General features: G+C 43.3%; 1 protein-coding gene across 1 annotated transcript in view; it reads right to left on the reverse strand.

Moving 5' to 3' along the window:
• The window catches only part of DGAT2 (diacylglycerol O-acyltransferase 2), a 55,478-nt gene that overhangs the window by 13,444 nt on the left and 22,730 nt on the right, over nt 1-19,304 (reverse strand). Inside the window, exons 2-5 of the mRNA XM_078658532.1 lie at nt 16,279-16,407; nt 13,550-13,657; nt 13,007-13,077; nt 5,690-5,894 (exon numbers count right to left, since the gene is read on the reverse strand). Coding sequence (XP_078514658.1) covers nt 5,690-5,894; nt 13,007-13,077; nt 13,550-13,657; nt 16,279-16,407 — 513 coding nt within the window. The remainder of the gene's footprint in view (nt 1-5,689; nt 5,895-13,006; nt 13,078-13,549; nt 13,658-16,278; nt 16,408-19,304) is intronic.

Genomic DNA, 19,304 nt, shown 5'->3' on the forward strand with positions numbered 1-19,304 from the left:
GTTTTGACCAGACTTTGACTCAAAGCAAGACAAAGGCAAGACAGAAAGAACATAGAAGAAAAAGGTAGGGATACTGTAAAAAGTAGGAATAAAAACAACCTGTTAGACATACAAAAACAGAAGTGTAGGTTCATGAAAGACAGATAGATAAGAGGTAGAATAAAAAATAGGCAGTATTGCTATTCAGCAGCAGCTGGCCCTTAAAACATTGAACCATGTACTTATTTTTATATTAAGCACTGAAAAAAATCAAGCAATCAATACAGAATAGTGCGTGTGCACCATTCGCTCGGTGCTCACGGCATGTTCTATGAAGACATGGATGGTGGTCTGCAGCCCACCCCACTTTAGTTTAAATATGTAGCTGCGAGAATTCTGGCTCTGTACCCTTTGCCATAAACAAGTACATCATGCAAGTCCCTCCAAAGGCCTCGCAGCATCCTTTTGGCTTTTGAGAGACTGGTAAAATGTCAATGGATGCAAAAGGCTCCCTAGTATATGATAGATTGCTCTTAGCCTAGGAGTTGCAATGCGACACTAGATAAAGCCAGACCTACTGGGATAGTCAAGATTATTTCCTACTTAAAGAGCCGATTACGAGTCTGGCAGTCTGAGGACCACCAAATTTGCATGGGGATGGCGGTCCAGCCACCGCTGCACCAGCAGTCCGACTGCCCTATTAGAACTTTTGGCAGCTGGCCCACCATTGCACCACAGCAGCCACTAAGGAACTGCATTCCCTGGCGGCCTTGCAGTGATCTGAGGTCCACATTATGCTTGGTTGTGCCCTGAAGCGTCGCCAAGTATATTATGACTTTCCTCACAGCCAGTGGTGTCATGGAGGTTCTCCCTCCATGTAACTGCTGGTGGTGAGGAAAGAAAGGGAGCCCTTCAAGCCTTCAAGGGCCCCTCTTGCCCCTGTGTATGGCGGTGCATGCAGGGCGGGGTACATGTGCCCCCTCCCTGTAGTTTTGCACCGCCAGTTCCAGCATGGGAAGGAATGCACAACATGGTGCATTCCTTCCCGTGCAGGAACGTGAACTGGAAGTCCCACAGGGGTGCTGTTTAAGGATCCCAATGATCACTTAAAAAGCATCTCCGTGGGACTGCCATACTGCCTGCCAGACTACAAAATCACTTGGAATCAGGTGGCAGTGACTCTTCGTGGTGCAGGGGCATGGCGGTGGTGTTCCGCCCCCTCCGCCAAAAGTCGTAATCAGGCCCCAAGTTACATTACTGATGACTAGTATATCTATGTCTACAGAGCGCATCCCACTAGAGGAGATGCTAGTCTACTTGCACAGACGGTATACACCCCAGCAGAGCAGATGCTAGTCTACCCAAGTAGATAAAATGTAGTCTAGCAGTTCGGGTAGAAGTGCTCCTTTTAAGGAAAGGAGAATGTGCATACTATTCAGTTCCTCCCATAATGAGAGACTAGCTCAGAATTAACACTGCAAATAGGTCAGGCACACTGTAGAAACATGAAGGCACATATGCAAACATTACAAACAAGCGCAACTAAAAATTGCCAGATCATACATTTTTCTGGGGCACACTCAATTTACATCAAAACCCCCACCTATAAACTATAGCACAATGTTGAGGCTGACCTTGTATTGTGCTCATTCACATTCATGACGCTGTACATAATCCATCTACCGCGACCAATGACCATGACCAGTGCTTGAATTCAAGAGTGGAGGGCAGTCCACAGTAGCCAAGAATTAACTTTATATTATAACATCTGCATTCTATTTATGAAAGAGCACTTCTGATGAAAAGTGCAGTTTTATTTCCTTTTCAAGGAAAACAGGTAATCAGAGCCTAATTGTTCTTGAATTCAGACTTGGAGCCTTTTGCTCCCCTGTACTCCATGGATATATGACATTACAACGCATGCTTTTACATCGCATGCCTTTACAACGCTGTTTTTACAACGCATGCCTTTACAACGCATAGTGCTTTGGGTGCTGGATAGTGAATAGTTTAATTTACTATTCCAACTCCAGTCCCCGTGGATAGTAGGGAAGGTGTTGGATAGTAAATTAAACCTATTCCCTATCCTAGGGCGCCCCCGAGCGCAATGCGTTGTAATGGTTTGCGTTGTAAAAGTTGCGTTGTAAAGGCACTGCGTGGTAAAAGTTGCGTTGTAAAGGATGTTTCCCGTACTCCATACTGCAACTAAACATCTAAATACCTGTTCTCAGGCCAATAGTGGTTCCGACAATCCCCACACCTATAAAAGAACCACGTTTGTTCACATCTAACAAATATCTAAATGCTACTCATAAGGGTGCCCTGACACTGGCGAAACAGGCTAGCATAAAGTTTCCCAAAATTGAAAAGACCAATACTTCAGTATCTGAATCAAAAGATGTGAGCCGAAAGAGTGATCCAGAGTTTGGCTGTAAAAAAAAATAAAGGAGGACTGACTACCAAGACGGCCCCTTTTACAACTGGGAAGAGTACGCAAGTTGGGACATAGGGTGAAAGCAACCCTGGGTGGAGTTTGCAGAGTCTATCTTGAATGGCACAATGCAAGCGGTCCCAGCTTTCCTTTTCTGCCACTCGAGTAGATTTAGCCTTTTCTATCCATGAGGTTCTGATCAGATGGCCAGTGAACTAGGCCTTGGAGGCACTCTGGTAGTCCTAGGTTCAAGCAGTGAAACAGGACTCCAGGAGCAGGGCAGGGCTCTGAGGGTTCAACTCAAGCTTCAGGCAGCAAAGCAGTCCTAGGTGCAGCAAAGCAGTCTTATGAAGTACACAGCAGCAGGCAGTCCTTCTGCAGGTCCAGGAGTGTACTGAAAAGTGGGTCTGAGGGTCTTATTTTTTTTTACCTGGTGAATTATTTGAAGAAAGGGGAAGTTTCTAAAGAATCTTTTTGAAGTGCTTGAAATATCCTTCCTCCCCTGCCCTGGCTCCAGCATGGCTGCAGGCACAATGCACTAGTGTGAAGTTCTTGTCGAAGTTCTTCTGTGAAGGCAGGAAACAGCCTATTGATTTGCAAGTGAGGCAGTGCCCAGCTCCGCCTGCTTCCCCCCCATCTTGCCAGTGATTGCCCATCTAGGCACACCTAATCGCTCTATTACGTGGTTGTCTGAGAGGAATATACAAAGTCCAACTGCCAACTACACCCAGTAATGTGACCAGGGAACAGGCTGCAGACATAAAATAGCTAGGGCAGGAAAATGACAACTTTCTAAAAGCAAAAACAACAATTGATGGACAGAATGCAGAACAATGTCATAAATTCCCCCCAGTACAGAGATCTGGGCCTAAATCCATCGATATTTTTGCACTCCACACCACCCCAGTTCAGACATGGCCATATGCAAATCAGCCTTGACCCTGTGCCTCATGGGAACAGTCCAGTCCGAACTGCCAAGCCATGTCTTCCCTGGACCGGAATCAAGCATCCTACGACCGGTTTCTGGCTATCAGCCGTCATCAGCCAGGATAGATTGACTCCAGTGGTGTGGAGAGCACGGGACTCACGTCTGAGCATACCCGTCCCACTCTGGGTGACAAATGCAAAAACAACAATTGATGGACAGAATGCAGAACAATGCCATACATTCACCCCAGTACAGAGATCTGGGCCTAAATCCATTGTTTTTGTGCACTCCACACCACCCCAGTTCAGACATGGCCATATGCAAATCAGCCTTGACCCTGTGCCTCATGGGAACAGTCCAGCCCGAACTGTCAAGCCACGTCTTTCCTGGCCCGGAATCAAGCATCCTAGGACCGGTTTCTGGCTATCAGCCGTCATCAGGCAGGATAGCTTGACTCCACTGATTTGCACATGGCCATGTCTGAACTGGGGTGGTGGAGTGAGCTAAAGAATGGTGATGCATTAAACCCAGATCAGCTGACTGGGGGTGAGTGTTTGATTTGCTCAAGAGCTCCATCCATCACACCCTTTTGGTATCGCTTTGTTCGCCCTAAGTTGGCAGGGTATGCCCAGACGTCAGTCCCTTGCTCACTCTACCACTGGATTCAAGATAGCCTGGCTGATGAGGATTATGAATCTCGAGACCGGTCCCAGGATGCTTGTTTCGGGTCCAGGGAAGCCATGGCTTGGCAGTTCGGGCTGGACTGTTCTCATGAGGCACAGGGTCATACTGATTTGCATATGGCCATGTCTGAACTGGGGTGGTGGAGTGAGCTAAAGAATGGTGATGCATTAAACCCAGATCAGTTGACTGGGGGTGAGTGTTTGATTTGCTCAAGCACTCCATCCATCACCCCCTCTGGTATAACTTTCTGAAAGCGGCATTCTTCAAATTGTAACTTAAAAGGAGAATGTTAAATTACGATTTCTCAGACACCAAACATGAAATGCCTACCTACTTCTAATGAAAACGTAGCACTTATTAATTGTAATAGGGTAACTTAATATTATCCTATGGGAGAAGTAGGCCTCATAGTGAGTAATTAATTTGTGAGCTTTTCACTATCAGTACATGTAGAACCTAAGCCATTCAATTAAAATGCACCCTGCCCTATGGGCTACCAAGGGCCTACCCGGGGGGGTGACATGTAACAGAAGGGGAGTTTAAGACTTGGAAATGGGTTTCAAACTGCATTCAGGCTCCAATAGCAGACCTGGTGTATGTTTTAAAGGGCTACTTAAGTGGGGGGCACAATATGTGCTGCAAGCCCACTAGTAGTGAGGGACTTATTAGTAAATTAAATATGCCAATCATGAGTAAGCTAAATCTACCAGGTTTTGGGGAGTGAGCACTTTGTGCACTTTACCTCTACTAACCAGTGCTACAGTCTTAAAGTCAAAAAACTATTTAGAAAAATAGGAGGGTGCAGGCAAAACGTTTGGGAGAAGACCACCCTAAGGCTGACAGGTATTACAGTGTCATCTAGTACCTGAATTCTTCACACAAGCCTTTGTCTTCCACACAAACAGCAGATGCTATAGAACATTCATTCAGAGGAATAGTTACCCCAAAATCTGCTGTTCCAGCATTAAGAAAGGCCAAGTTCAGTGAGTGCGCCTCAGTTTGTTTAAAAGTGTTTTGTCTTCCCACCACATTATGCTCAAACAAACAGTTCCCTAGGGTATCGTAGGCTTTTGTTGTATGGTTAACTTCATATTTACAGCTAAACAGCAGTAATTGAACGGGCCTAAAATGTAAGTTCATTACAAACACCGCTGCATAATCCCAGTAGGTCATGTACATGAAGGGTTTTAATCAGCAGCGGAATGCTTGATCCATGAAAGACTGTTTGTTACTAAAGGTTGAAGCACAGGCCAAGAAAAAGGAAGTGGATTCTGTGCAGAGAGGGAACACAGGCATTGTCAGCATAGGATGAGCAAAAGGAAGATGGGTATAGCCTAAATAGCACGTGTGAAGCTCTTGCTGGAAAGGCACTGGAACAGTATTCGCCTATTTAGGGGACTGTCGCTGGGTGGCGGGGATGTTAAGGCAGGAAGAGATGCTTGTGCCTTCAAAGTGCTCCGCTAGTATGAGTAAATCCCCAGGCATGTGCGGGTAAATGGCCAGGTGTCCAGGTACCCAAAAGGCCATGAGAAGCAGACCGCAAAGAGGAATGCAACTTTCTCCCTTCTCCCGTTGCATAAACTAACAACGCCACCTCAAATTTGACTCCAACACATGAAACTATTTGCTACATCTGCAGGTTGAGGAGAGTGGTCCTTCGTCCTTACCTCCAGACATCAAGTACTCTCTCAGCAGCGGTAATCGGAAGTTTCCAGCCAAAGTAGCGAGATACGATTTGATACCAGGAAACTTCACAGAGAAACCGGTGGCTTCAGTACCAAAGTTGCAGAATGCACCCAAACCCATGATCCCGTGAGGATGATAGCCAAATATGTAATTTCTGCTTGGTAACAAGTTGTGAGTTTTAACCAGCTGAAACAAGAAAATGCATAAAGTATTAGCTTTGAAAAAGGTAAGGTGCATGAACAATGACTGCACCCCAAAGCTAATGATCCACCGAAGTTGCCAAACGTACTCCCCAGACTTCAATCCATGCGTTACAATTCGGATACTCAATCACATTTGCTGTTACAAAGCCATTAAAGAAACAGCAAGGACAGATAGTAAACTAATCTGATTACAATACAATTAAGGCTGTAATAAATGTATGAAAAATATTTAATGTAATATAAGTGCGGCTTTTCTCACCTGTAATAACTAATTTATCATAGTACAGATAATTTTTGAGACACCAATTTAATCTAGTTATAATATACTAAATACTGTAATAAATGGATATCAGTCGTGCCATGTCACTATTCCCCTGCACTGAGAACATATCACGGTACCCTAGGTGTTATTACAGCCCAGTTGTGATAATAACGCCTGAAACTGTGTCCATCGACAGTGAAATGCAGGTCATGGAGCAATCAAACTTCTGATTAATGAGGGGGATAACTAGTCGTACAGAAAATTAATTATTGGACAAGGAAGCACAAAAAGCAGCAGTTTCATTTATGGCACAGCTAGAACTCACAACATGTATCTAACCATCTCTAAAGGTTACAGCACTTTCAGAACTACAGTCGGGTTTTGAAGGGACTCCCTGATTACAAGTTATTTATTTCCTTGTTTTCATAGTGCAGATTGACCTAACCCGATTGTGTTTATAAAGTTGCTAGGGATACTACTTGCTAAATGAAGATCTTAAATTGTAGACACTATGGGCCCGATTCACAGAACTAACTTAAGACAAAATCCTAAACTTACTACTTTTGGTATTCACAGAAGTTAGAATTTTGTCTTAAGTTTGTCTTAAGACAGACTTAAGAGAAAATCCTAACTTAAGTCTGTCTTAAGTCTGTCTTAAGACAAACTTAAGACAAAATCCTAACTTCTGTGAATACCAAAAGTAGTAAGTTTAGAATTTTGTCTTCAGTTAGTTCTGTGAATCGGCCCCTATGTAATAGGGGTTTGTGAAGTTAACTAGCCAATATGAACATACTCTGGTTACCAAGCTCTGAAGGTTTCGAATCCAGAAGAAACTATTCTGCGAATATGGCTTCATGCTACAGCTTTCTTATAAGAGAAAACTTTTAGGGTAAATAACAGCGAGTTTCCAACAACATGGAAAAATAACTTGTTTGGAACGCTTTTAAACAATGCAGTTCGTAAAGGTACTTGCATGGAATAGCCTCCATCCAGCCATCTCCAGCTAGGCCCTACATTTTGTTTTACCAAACTCCAATTGTGGTCAGAACATAACAGTGCAGAACATATGACACTGTCCCAAGAGGTGGTACAACACTACCAGAATCTAAGCAAGTTCATTCATTGAAAGTTGCTAACGTTTACACCCAAGAGACTGAATGAGGACCACAATTGCAGCAATTTGTGGGGAGTGTGCCCAAAAGGGACTACACACAGATGAAACTACCCTGTCCCTCGGTATCAGTGCAGGAAGACCAAGTTAATTGGCTAGCGTCAACAAAATAGTATCTGGACTGCAGCTGCCTCCTGGTCAGGCATTCAGCCATCAATCCATCAGGCGCATTTGACCAAGGACACCTTTGTCTCTCATCTTTGTTGTTCTAGAACAGTGATTCATATCCTTTTGACTTCTGTGGACTCTCACGGAATCATTACTGAAACTTGGACTGCCACAGAATCAGTACTGGAATCCAGGGACCCCACACCCACACCCCACAGAATCAGTACTGGAATCCAGGGACCCCACACCCACACCCCACAGAATCAGTACTGGAATCCAGGGACCGCCACAGAATCATTACTGGAATCCAGGGAACGCCACAGAATCATTACTGGAATCCAGGGACCGCCACAGAATCATTCCTGGAATCCAGGGACCCCCCAAAGAAACATTCCTGGAACCCAGGGACCCCCCAAAGAAACATTCCTGGAACCCAGGGACCCCCAAAGAAACATTCCTGGAACCCAGGGACCCCCAAACAAACATTCCTGGAAACCAGGGACCCCCAAACAAACATTCCTGGAACCCAGGGACCCCCAAACAAACATTCCTGGAACCCAGGGACCCCCAAACAAACATTCCTGGAACCCAGGGACCCCCAAACAAACATTCCTGGAACCCAGGGACCCCCAAACAAACATTCCTGGAACCCAGGGACCCCCAGCTTTAGCATTTTCAATAATTTGAACCTCAAAACAATACAGAAAATCAGAAACAAGCATTCATGAAATAAATATACAAATATCAAATATTTTCTTTCCTTCACGCACAAATTTAACAAATCTAAATTCCAATGGGAAGGTTGGACCTTCTCTAAATACAATTGAGGACACTCTCTGGCCATAATTTATTTTGTTTGATGCACTCGCACTGCTCCCATCTATCAGTTTATGGATATAACTATAATTTTCAGATCCAAATTCCTTCACATTTAAAGAATGTGTTTTAATTCTCAATGGTACTTTTGTGGTCCTTATTTATAGACACTTTATTCATTTGTGATTATATTTTTTCTATGCACGTGTGGATCCCCTGAGTAGGTTTTGCAGACCCAGATGGGTCCCCAGGACCACAGGTTAAGAGCCTCAGTTCTCAAATTTTAATATTTGAGGATGCTTTCGTGGTAAAACAGTACACTAGGTCTTTGGACGCAAGTGGTTATCTAGAATCCCAAGCTGAGCAGGACATGGTCTCATCAGGCTTTATTAAGGAAGTAGCCCACAGCACAGTGGGCGTTTGCACTCTGGGTACTTCGCGACAACAGAAAGGGCTGCAGACTCCGGTGCAGTCCCTTCTGTAATACAGATCACAATGGCACGCTTTGTGCCTAGGCAGTACCAGGGGAGTGTCCCCTCATTTGCATGCATGTGATGGAACACCTTTACTCCTGCACCAGCGCTGTATTACAGGAACAGCATCAAACAGGCCAAGAGGCACAGTAATTATGCGCCTCAGATGAAGTGGGGCAGGCTGTACGCCGACCCTAGTATTTAGCCCTCCGGAGGGGTCATGATATTCCTAGCTGCCTGCTCAGCTCCCTCCCCAGGCTGCACCATACAGTCAGGTGCAGTCACAATGGGCTCCCATACCTCTGCATTAAGAGTCATTTCAGTTAGGTTGCATGGGGTGCCGCTTTGCAAAATTTCCTGGTTTTACACTGAGTATTTGCAATATAAAGTACCTAAATTTGGAAGACAACATGTCAACAGCCTGGTTCACCTAGGCTCCGAGTTTGCTTGATTAGGAACTGTAGCACTTCCGGTTTTCCAGCAGTGCAGGCAAGAAACCAGTTGGGCACTGCACATGCCTGTGACTACACACCCCCCAGGGACTGGACAGAGTCGAATCAGTTTCGGACTTTGGATGTTGACAGAGGATTTTACAAAACAGATAAGCTGATGAGTCAGGCTTCGCACGGATTCCCCAGGTCGGTGTTTTCCTGCCTGCCACTATCGAAAAGGGTCGAGATTCAGAACTTAGGCAAAGTTCAATGAAATAAAACTAAAGCGGAGGCATGAGAAGCAACGTTCAGGTACAAGCAGAAAAGAACAGGAGTACAACAAGGTCGAAAGCTTAGTGGACAGCCAGGACTAAGTAACTCATTGGCTAAAATGTTACAACTTTAGAACACGACAAACCGTGAGCTCACTGGAAAATAATGAACAAAAATAAAAGCTGTACAATTATGGACGATCGAGCCAAATATGGTATTACAAAAGGAACTCAAGGGAGTAAACAAACACTTGATCAATACCCCCCCCCCCCCAACCTCCTTCCTCCCTCCTCAACAAAATAAATAATTAAGGAGTTGCACCTAAACAAACACAGTTTATTTAACATGGAACTAACAAGCCGTAGGAAGCAAATGAGAAGTAAAGTTAACTTGGAGGAGACACAGTAAAAGTATTTGCGAAAGGGAGGAAACCCAACACTCAATCCCAAAAGATGAATATTGTCAGACACCGAATGATAGACACATAAAAGAAACTAGTGACCCTGCACTTCAGAGAATTGATATACACTTATGAATCAAGTCAATAACATCGCTCGATTGACAGGAGGAAGAGGACAATGATAAAGAGCTGACAGAGCATAAAAGTTTAAAAACAATTCAACACTGAAGAACATAAGGAAATTCTGGTCTTATTTGGAAGCATGAACCAAGCACACAGACTGAAATACACCCGATCTAGTCGATGACGAGTGCCTAACTCCACTCTTTTAATGCTTCTTACTTTGACAAAGTACTTGGTTGGATCAAAGATGAAGTACAGTGGGGGATTTGTGGGAAGAATTGGTGTAGAGAGTGATTGATGCTCTTTTCCAGACACAGGTCGCTATAGTTGGGCAGGTAGCAGAAGAGAAGAACAGAACACATGAGATTTATAATGCATTTATTTTATTATAATGTATTTTGGGGGTGGGTTGTGGTGCCCAAAGAGTGCAGTATTTTGGTGTCCTGCATGATGATTAAAGGCATGCACCTCATGTTGATACAATTGTGTAGTTGCATTGATGCTTTAAGTGCAGACCAACACATATCTGTGAGTCGATCCCCATCATCTATTCGGTAAGTGATATTTGTCCCAACTCAGACTAGTGTTTGTGGGAAACAGAAATGGCTAGCGTAAATCTGTATCATTAATATTAAAGAGGTCTTTACATCCAAACCAACTATCAGGTGATCTTAAACACTTGTCTTTGCTGAGTGGGAGTTCCATAATTATGCTGCTTGTGTGGAGAAGGAAGTTCCATGGAGGATCTTCTTCTAAGACGTTCAGCTGAGGTGCTAGACTAGAACAGAGTGTACTAGGAGTGTTGTTGAAGCTTGAGTAAAGAATAGGCCCTCATCCTGGTCCTTTGGATGATGCAGAAATGCAGAGCATTATAGTGAGCTATTTACTTGCTCTATCAGCACTGGCACATGTTTCAATGTATGTAAATTTAGGAACAGTCTTTACAACATTTCGATTCCACTGCATATTTTGAAGAATGGAAGTCGCCACTAGAGGACCATTTTTCTAATCCACACTTGACATAACGAGGGTGATCACGGACAGTAGCTTCTGCAGTGATTCTAGATAGAGAAGATGCATTGTTTATGCACTAGGTGCTTTTTGAGATTTAATTGACTTGTGAGATCTCAAAGAATTTTTTCATTTCAAGTCCATTTGGTTGTCTCTAGTTCTTCACTAAGCCTGGGCGGTGAACTCATCTCAGCTTGCAAACCTTTTCACACTCTGCGCAGATCAGAGTTCCACGGAGCCAAGTTTGTTCCTCGCTCGCCAACAGTAAGTTGGCAAGCGAGGAAAATTCAGTGTTAGACCACTTTCCAGCGAGATTACTCAACTTGGGCAGTCACAGATTATCGATATCGCTTGAGTTGATGAAACTGAAGCGCGAGTAGAACTTCCAACTCAAGTGGCAAAAAGCAGCACCATTTGGCACGGTGAGCGAGGCAATGCGCGTTGTTTTTACACCACGGGACAAACACCCGCCACTAAAAATTAACGGAGCGAGTTCACCCACTCCGTCGCTTGCGGAACTCTGCATTGCTTGGCAGAACTCCGCATAGCTTGACAGAACTCCGCATAGCTTGGCAGAATATTTGTCACTCCATGGAGTTCCGCATAGCGGAACACCACCCAGGCTTATTCTTCACACCAGATGGTTGCAATAAGTAATTCCTCAATTAACCACGTGAAAATCTTTGTTTCAGGTGGTTGCTCATTAATGGCAGATGAAACACTTCCATGTAAGCGATAAATGATTAGAATACTGTAATTATAATAAAGGTACAACATAAAGCAGTTACCGGAATCTAATGGTTTCAGCATTGTGAGAAGGTGGTCAAAATTATTCTGATGTACAGGCAGCAGGGGTGACATTTCATAGTTAAAAACATTCCAAGGACACTTAAGCAACATAATTTGTACAACCTCAATGCTATTGACGACTGCTACTGCGCATAAAGCTTATACTGAAATGGGGTTATTGAGGGTGATTATGGGTAAAGGCCATAGGAAGTATAAGATGAATGGTTTCTTTAAACTTACACAACCACAATTGGTTCTGAGCCATCACGAGAAATGCGAGCTCAGATGTTCAATTGTTTACAGGTGCTTCAAATGCACCACGTAAACGGCATTCCACGACATGGATGTAGAACATAGGCAGGTTAAAACATTTTGAAGGAATCCCAACTTGAGACCATTTAACAGATCATTCAATTAATCATCTCTGATCAGGTTCCCCAGAATACAAAATGCTTATTTGACCACTTGCTCTTTACAACACAAGCCTGGTCAATATCCAAGGCCAGGCTGATAGGCAAGAAAGTGATAGTGCTACAACAGTGGCTGAAAAACAGAACCATGTAATGCACAGTCAAGGGTGAGTTCAACTTTGGCTTGTCAATTGCAGAACTATTTAGTCTTCTCAATCAGATCATATTTAATCTGCTCAGCAGCTCAGTTTTGCTTTTCTACAAGGCTATGCTGACTGCAGTGTTACGCCAGCATTCCGTCCATGATGCGGTTGCAGATTGGGCAACTTCACCCGGTGACAAGCCATATCAGCGAGTATTTTTACTTTGGAAAACAGGCAGCAAAGTCGGAGTTGTGAAAGCTTAGTCAGCCCTTTAACACTTTCTCGACCGGGGGAATTTACTAATACGTAGATTAAAGCGTTCTATTGGGAGGTATTTAAATGGTAACTCTGTAACCTAAAAACAATATCGTAAATAAATGACTGCAGCAACAAGGACAGAAGGAGACGCTGAAATAAAATATGACCCATCAGTCCAATGCAGAATCTTTGGCTTGAAGCAAAACTGACGACATCACAGGTAGCAATATGATAAACGGGTGGGAACAAATACAAGAGCCAAAGAGAACCTACAGCAGTCAAACCAGTCAGTCTACCAGACTTCCCTCCAGTGCTGGTGGCAGGAATTTCAAATTCATTTGCATGCTTGGCTTGACTAGTATCTGAAAGCTTGCCTCACACAAACACTCTTGAGATACATTCTAGAAACCAAGACAAAAATACTTACTCTGACTGGGAAGTAGTCCCTGAAGTATTTCCAAACAGTCCAATTCCTAACCCATTTCGACCTTCTTCCACCTGCAAAAGAAGTAAAATATTTAGACAAGACCGATGGACACTAGGCCTCCCAGGCACCTCGAGACCTTTAGCCAGGTCAAGCAGGAGGTAACGTCTAATTATAAGAATACCGGCTTTATTTCAGAACCAACCGCAGAAAACTTAGGATTCCTAAACTGTATAGGACTCGCCAATATTAAGAAACCATATAGAAGGAGACAGAATTGCCAGATGGCAGTGTGAATGTGATCATCAAGACACTTGGGTACTGATGGAGAAAGCAGTATAGTGAGCAGGTCTAATGGGCTCATTAGAATCAAGTTGGTGAGAGAGTAGCAGACGTGCTGGAGGTATTGTGGGAGAATACAGTACGGTTGCATCAAGGAACCTGCATGTTTGCAAAAGCGGGTACAATGGATTACTGTATATAATGGAATAAAAGACTCACCCAACCCACTCAAGTTTCCAATACAGCTATTCTAGGCATACAAACCTTTATTTGGTGTATTCCAGTCAAAAACCAGCCAGGCCAGATATAGGGCAGCGATCAGCCAGCAATCGGTGCAGGAGATATAGATCATTATTACTGTACATGCAACACCTGAAGGGAAAGATTGTTCCATTAGAACTTGTCTTAATGATTTGGTGGCAGGGCATCGCACAGCATCTTTACATTAGCACATTCAATTCCTTACCACAACAGATAGATGTGCATATACATCAGACACTTTTGCACTCATCATTCTTAGATTAGCAACACACCTGACCAGGACCAAAAGCTGAAATACAAATACATGCCAATGTCCAACCCAAACTGACCCAATGGGTCATACGTATGTTGTTGCTTCAAGGGGTATTTGACATTAGTCCCCTCTGTCCACTTTAAAACAACAGCTGCCCATGAACTAAAGTCATCAAAAAAATGCTGAATGAACATTGTGCCAAAATGAGTGGCATGAAATCAGAAAAGTAGCTGGAAAAATACCAGTGACAAACGCGACTGCCAATGTGTGGTTACAAAGTTATGATCCCTTTGATTGTGCTCCTGGTGCACAATAGGTCTGAGTGGGGTCTACCACAAATGGTAATAGAAACTAATATGACAGAAATGCAGCACAGCCTTCCCACAACCTGCTGACTACCCGCACCCCACTGAAAATCATTCAAACAGTTAAACTCCACGTTTTGGTGGGTGATGACTACATTCACCAAATGAGATATCGGTCAGTACAAAGTCTGCTCTTGAACTCGACTGCTACCTCCAGGACATGTCCACTTGTCCTCATCCCACACAACACATACTGCCTTACCATCAAAAGGTAATAACATACAACAGCACTTATGACAATTCACTGTAAGTATGAAATGAGCCAGACTTGACCCATGGCACGGCTTAAGATTGGCTCTTCTATCATGAGACTTCTAAAGATGATGATACAAGTGTCAATGTATTCTAATGGAACACAAAAACTACCTTTGACAGCGCAAGGGGCTTTTAAGATTAAGATCCATGATTTACAAAAGCACACTTGTGGCAGTACTACAAGTTATACATGTGTGCACACGTGGGTTATCTCACAGCACAATAGGATTTGTACTGGCATTTTCCAGGCATAATTCTGAAGGCAACAAACCATGCTGCAACGAGTCTATTGGCACTCACATGAACATCTCAGAAACCAACACACAAAGGCAGATTTTCGGGTTCAAATTCACAGAAAAAGACAAATGCCTGTTCCTGCGCATGATGTGGTCACCAGATGGTTGCAAATTTGAAAGCAGATATAAACCCTCAATGTATCCTTTGATTCATTGTGATCCATCCCAGGTAGCTCCAGTTATGGTCCCAGCAGCATTCTTAAGAGGACGTTACGGGTATAATAAAAGTCAACATGGCCTTACATTAGGAAGCGTGTGAATAATTAAGCAGCTGACTCAGTCACCACGAAAATTGAGATGTAACTGGGTAGTTAGTCGTCTGAAAATTATTCTTGATCCAAAATACACCAGATTGTCTTGAGCCATCTCTTCAAAGAATGCTTCTCCAGCTAATTTGTCATAAGCAGGTCTGACATTTCACTAGTGTTTTTCCTTGGCACCTTTGTGTTTCCCTCAGAGGCTAAAGCATGTGGCGGCAGCCCTTCACACAGGGTGTAGCAGAATGAACTACTGTGATTGCAAGACAGGATCCATTTGCAATGTCAGCTAGCATTAGCGGAGAAATTACTGTACAACATGGGATCCAAGATGAGAGCGAAGGCAACAACGACTAAAGAGGTGCAGGAGTTTCCTAGGCATTCGCCATAGACCGTAGGAAAGCTACAGTCTCACAAGATGCAGGAGGTATACAAAGCAAGCGGGCTCTGCAGAGGTCCACAATAGCTCAGAAAAGGCTAGCCTTGTCAGTCAGTCCTCAACATGGATTCAGGCCATCTCCATGGCTTTCCAGCACTGAAATATCAAGCCCCTTTGGCCTGCACCAAAAGCAATCACTTTCCTCTGAGACCAGAATGAAACTGCAATGATAGATGGACAACATGGATGACTGGAATGGAAGAGATTTTCAGGAATACTTTAGAATAAAATTGGTTATCAGACGTTATCAATTCTGGTTAGGGATGCCTCCACAAGAGAGAAGTGGGATCTACAAGACCTCAACCTGCACTCCAATTGCCTGGAGTAGTTGGTGGTAATTGGTCATGACCGTGAATCCAACCTGCCATCAAGTCCGTGCTACATCCTCTTGCAGCTGGATAATACTGTAACATCTGCACACATCACCTGGGTGGCACGTGACCCTAGGTTCTGACAAATACCTAGAGGGACTAGTTCCTGAGATAAGACCCAAGTTTACATATGTAAGTAGTAAAATATTGTGCTGTGACCAGAGGGTCAGTAAATTGCTCAGTGGGTAATAACAATAACTCTTATGATAGCACTTACCATTTTGAAAAGCTAAAAAATATAAAAAGGTTATATCAAAAGTTATAAAACCGAACCTCTTGGCACCTTGCTTCCTATTACCTAAATGACTACTTCTAAGACACTGAAATACTATACAGGGTCAATCCATTTGCATATGCCCGTTTGGCATGTGTCAAACGTGCCATTAAATTGACATAGTAGCCACGCGTTTCATTAATTGACCATTTTCTGCATTAAGTGCCTCGATACTAATCTTACACGTTTAATAACTCAAAACTGCAAAGAAGGTTAACGTACCCATCATAAGGAAGGATATAACCCATTGTAGCACTGAGACAGTCTGCAGCTGCTTCTCCACTTTAGACTTGGACAGCCAAGAAAAATTGGTAAAATCCTGTACAGCAGACCGGAAACTGGAGCTGTTGCCTGCAGTAAAGGGAGAAGTAACAGTGCATGAGTATGGCAAAACTGAATATGGCTACTTAATACATTTCTGAGTGGGGGAATTTTCAAGATCATTGACATTTATGGAACTTCCCTTTGGAGAGAGCAAATGTTACCAACAATGGAAAACGAGCATTGTCAAAGCCAAAAAGGGTCGCCTTTGCTGCTGGGAGCCAACATACTAACTTTGCCAAGGTTTTCTATTTTGGGCTGACAAACATATATACATACATATACAAATACACATACATCTCCAAATGAACTGCGATGAAGGAAACGACCATCCGGGCGGGTCGGGCTTTTTGGAGGACGTCCCAGCCTTTATATTCATACGCAAACTCATGCCGCTTTCTCAGCACGACGAAAAGCCCAACCATTCGGAAAATAGGTAAAATTAGGTTTTATTCCTAGCAGGCAGGTCAAATCATGGAGCATGACAGCTCAAATCATGTAGAATTACGCGTTTCAATCCACCAGGATCTTAGTCATATGTAGCAACGGACATCAGCTGTTCTTGGTTTAATTATACGATGGTAAACAGTGAGGAGGGACAACATTGTCGTGCTGAGAAAGCTACATGAGTTTGCATATGGTATGTGTGTGTATATCTCACACAACTTCTATCTACAAAATAAATGAGAAACTCCATTACAAGATGGCCGCTGCATAACATGAGCATGGTTATTTACCCACCAAAGTCTGGGATGAAAAGTTTGTGACTAGGTTGACCAAAGAATTCGTTTTTACGGCTTTAGTGCGCTAATACCTGAGCACATGTCAGTGTTTAAACATGCTTACTGGCTTTGCAACTATTTCCTACCATAGAGGTTCTGGAAAGCCTATATATAAGAAACGAAAATAGTTTTATAGATGCATTTTTAGGTATATCCGCAAAAAATATTTTTGCATAAGTGTTTGTGTGTAGAGATATAGATTATATGTACACACAAACGAATATCCATCCAAAACTGTTCACACTCCAACTTCCATCAGGCGAAGATATATATAGAGAGAATTACAATTACAAATATTTTAATCTCCTGATAACACAACCACACCCACACCTAAAAGATTACGCGATCTACACAGATCGGATTGCCTATGTAAGGTCATGAAGGACGACGATTTTGGGACCATTTATTGTTCTTTTCATCGTTATTTAAGACAATGTATATGTTAGGGATGGTCTCCCTTTGCTCACCCTTGCCATGAACTTTATGGAATATGTTGTTTTAAACTCTGGACTTTGCATGTGTGCACACTTTATGTTTCAGGTAGGTGCATTATCATTGTTTTCTTAAAGTGAGTAAACAAATGAAGGGGAGCCAGAAAAAACAAAAGGGTTCACTCCTTTAGACACAGCTGTGAGACATTTAGATGACTGAATAGGCCACGAAATGTCCAGCTCCCAGTTGGTAAATGTGCAAAAAATGCAGAGGCCTTTGTTTGTACGAACTCTACATGCCGATCCCCTGAATATTCGTATTTTAGATGTTTTGGGACCAATCCACAAAAGTATGTAGGAGTGACTAAGAGTACAACAGGAGTCCTACTTATTTAAAAATACCTTTGTGAACAGGCCCTTGAGCTGCTAAACTAAACAAGCACTGGCGTTGCCAATAGGTCTCGCAGTAGGAAAGTTTGAGCGATTGGTATTGCAAATGACACTTTTTTAATTCATGCTGGGCGGGGCCAAGGCCGCGAGCAGAGGCTGGGGAGGAGTCTATCGCAGGATTTTTATCGCGACAGCATCAAAGACAGATGCGGCTAGCCTGAAATGTCACAGGCTAAGACCTCACCAGCGTGAGCGGTCATTGGATTTCATGAGGAGGGCTGCTGGACCGAAAAGTCACGATATATATCGAATCATCACGGACAGCTCCTGCTATCCATGTTACAATATAAAATGAGTTACCCGTTGGGATCAACTATTAGTCGCCTAAAAGCCATAGCTCTTTCGGTGCTAGTCCTTGGGGATAAAACAAAAAGCCTTCGATGTAAAACTTATAGAGCTGCCTCTAGGCGCTGCCTTTTGCACCCACGCGCTCTATGAACCCTTACAGTTAAAATGAACACCGACTGCTGTATGTCGGCTTAAAATCCCGCCAGAGGCTCACAGTCCAGAAGCATGCAATGACAAATGTACATTGTGTAGGTGTAATATGAATGTATGCGTCCCTCGTCATTGAGCTCCATAAACGGCTTAAGTCACACTGGCAAAGATGTTTAAAATTATAGTCAATAAAGTGGCACGTCTGCAGCGTGTTGCATCTCTCTCTCTACCTCATCCTGCGACACAGCTTAGTGACACCATGGGTTGGGAAAATATGGCGCCTGGAAAAACAAACCGGCACTAAGGAGCTACATGCCCGCCTGAATTCTGCAAATGTTGCACGCGTGGTTACAGTGGCTTCTTCCAGAGTAATTAATACATTGAAAGCAAGAGTGTGCGTTAAGTCAGGCATAAGCAGCCTCTAGGCGCTGCCTTTTGCACCCACGCGCTCTATGAACCCTTACAGTTAAAATGAACACCGACTGCTGTATGTCGGCTTAAAATCCCGCCAAAGGCTCACAGTCCAGAAGCATGCAATGACAAATGTACATTGTGTAGGTATAATATGAATGTATGCGTCCCTCGTCATTGAGCTCCATAAACGGCTTAAGTCACACTGGCAAAGATGTTTAAAATTATAGTCAATAAAGTGGATTTGTGAGCCTCAGACTTAAAATATCAACACTTTGTAACCTTCAACAATACGTATGTAAATAAACAAACTGTTAACGTACTAAGAAATGGAGCAAAGAGGTAAAATGCTAGTGGAGAACATCACGAAAAAAGAAGGGACAGAGAGGAGGAAAGGTGGGAGGGAACACGGCCT

The sequence above is a fragment of the Lissotriton helveticus genome, chromosome 8 (assembly GCF_964261635.1).
Source record: "Lissotriton helveticus chromosome 8, aLisHel1.1, whole genome shotgun sequence".
NCBI classification, from domain to species: domain Eukaryota; kingdom Metazoa; phylum Chordata; class Amphibia; order Caudata; family Salamandridae; genus Lissotriton; species Lissotriton helveticus.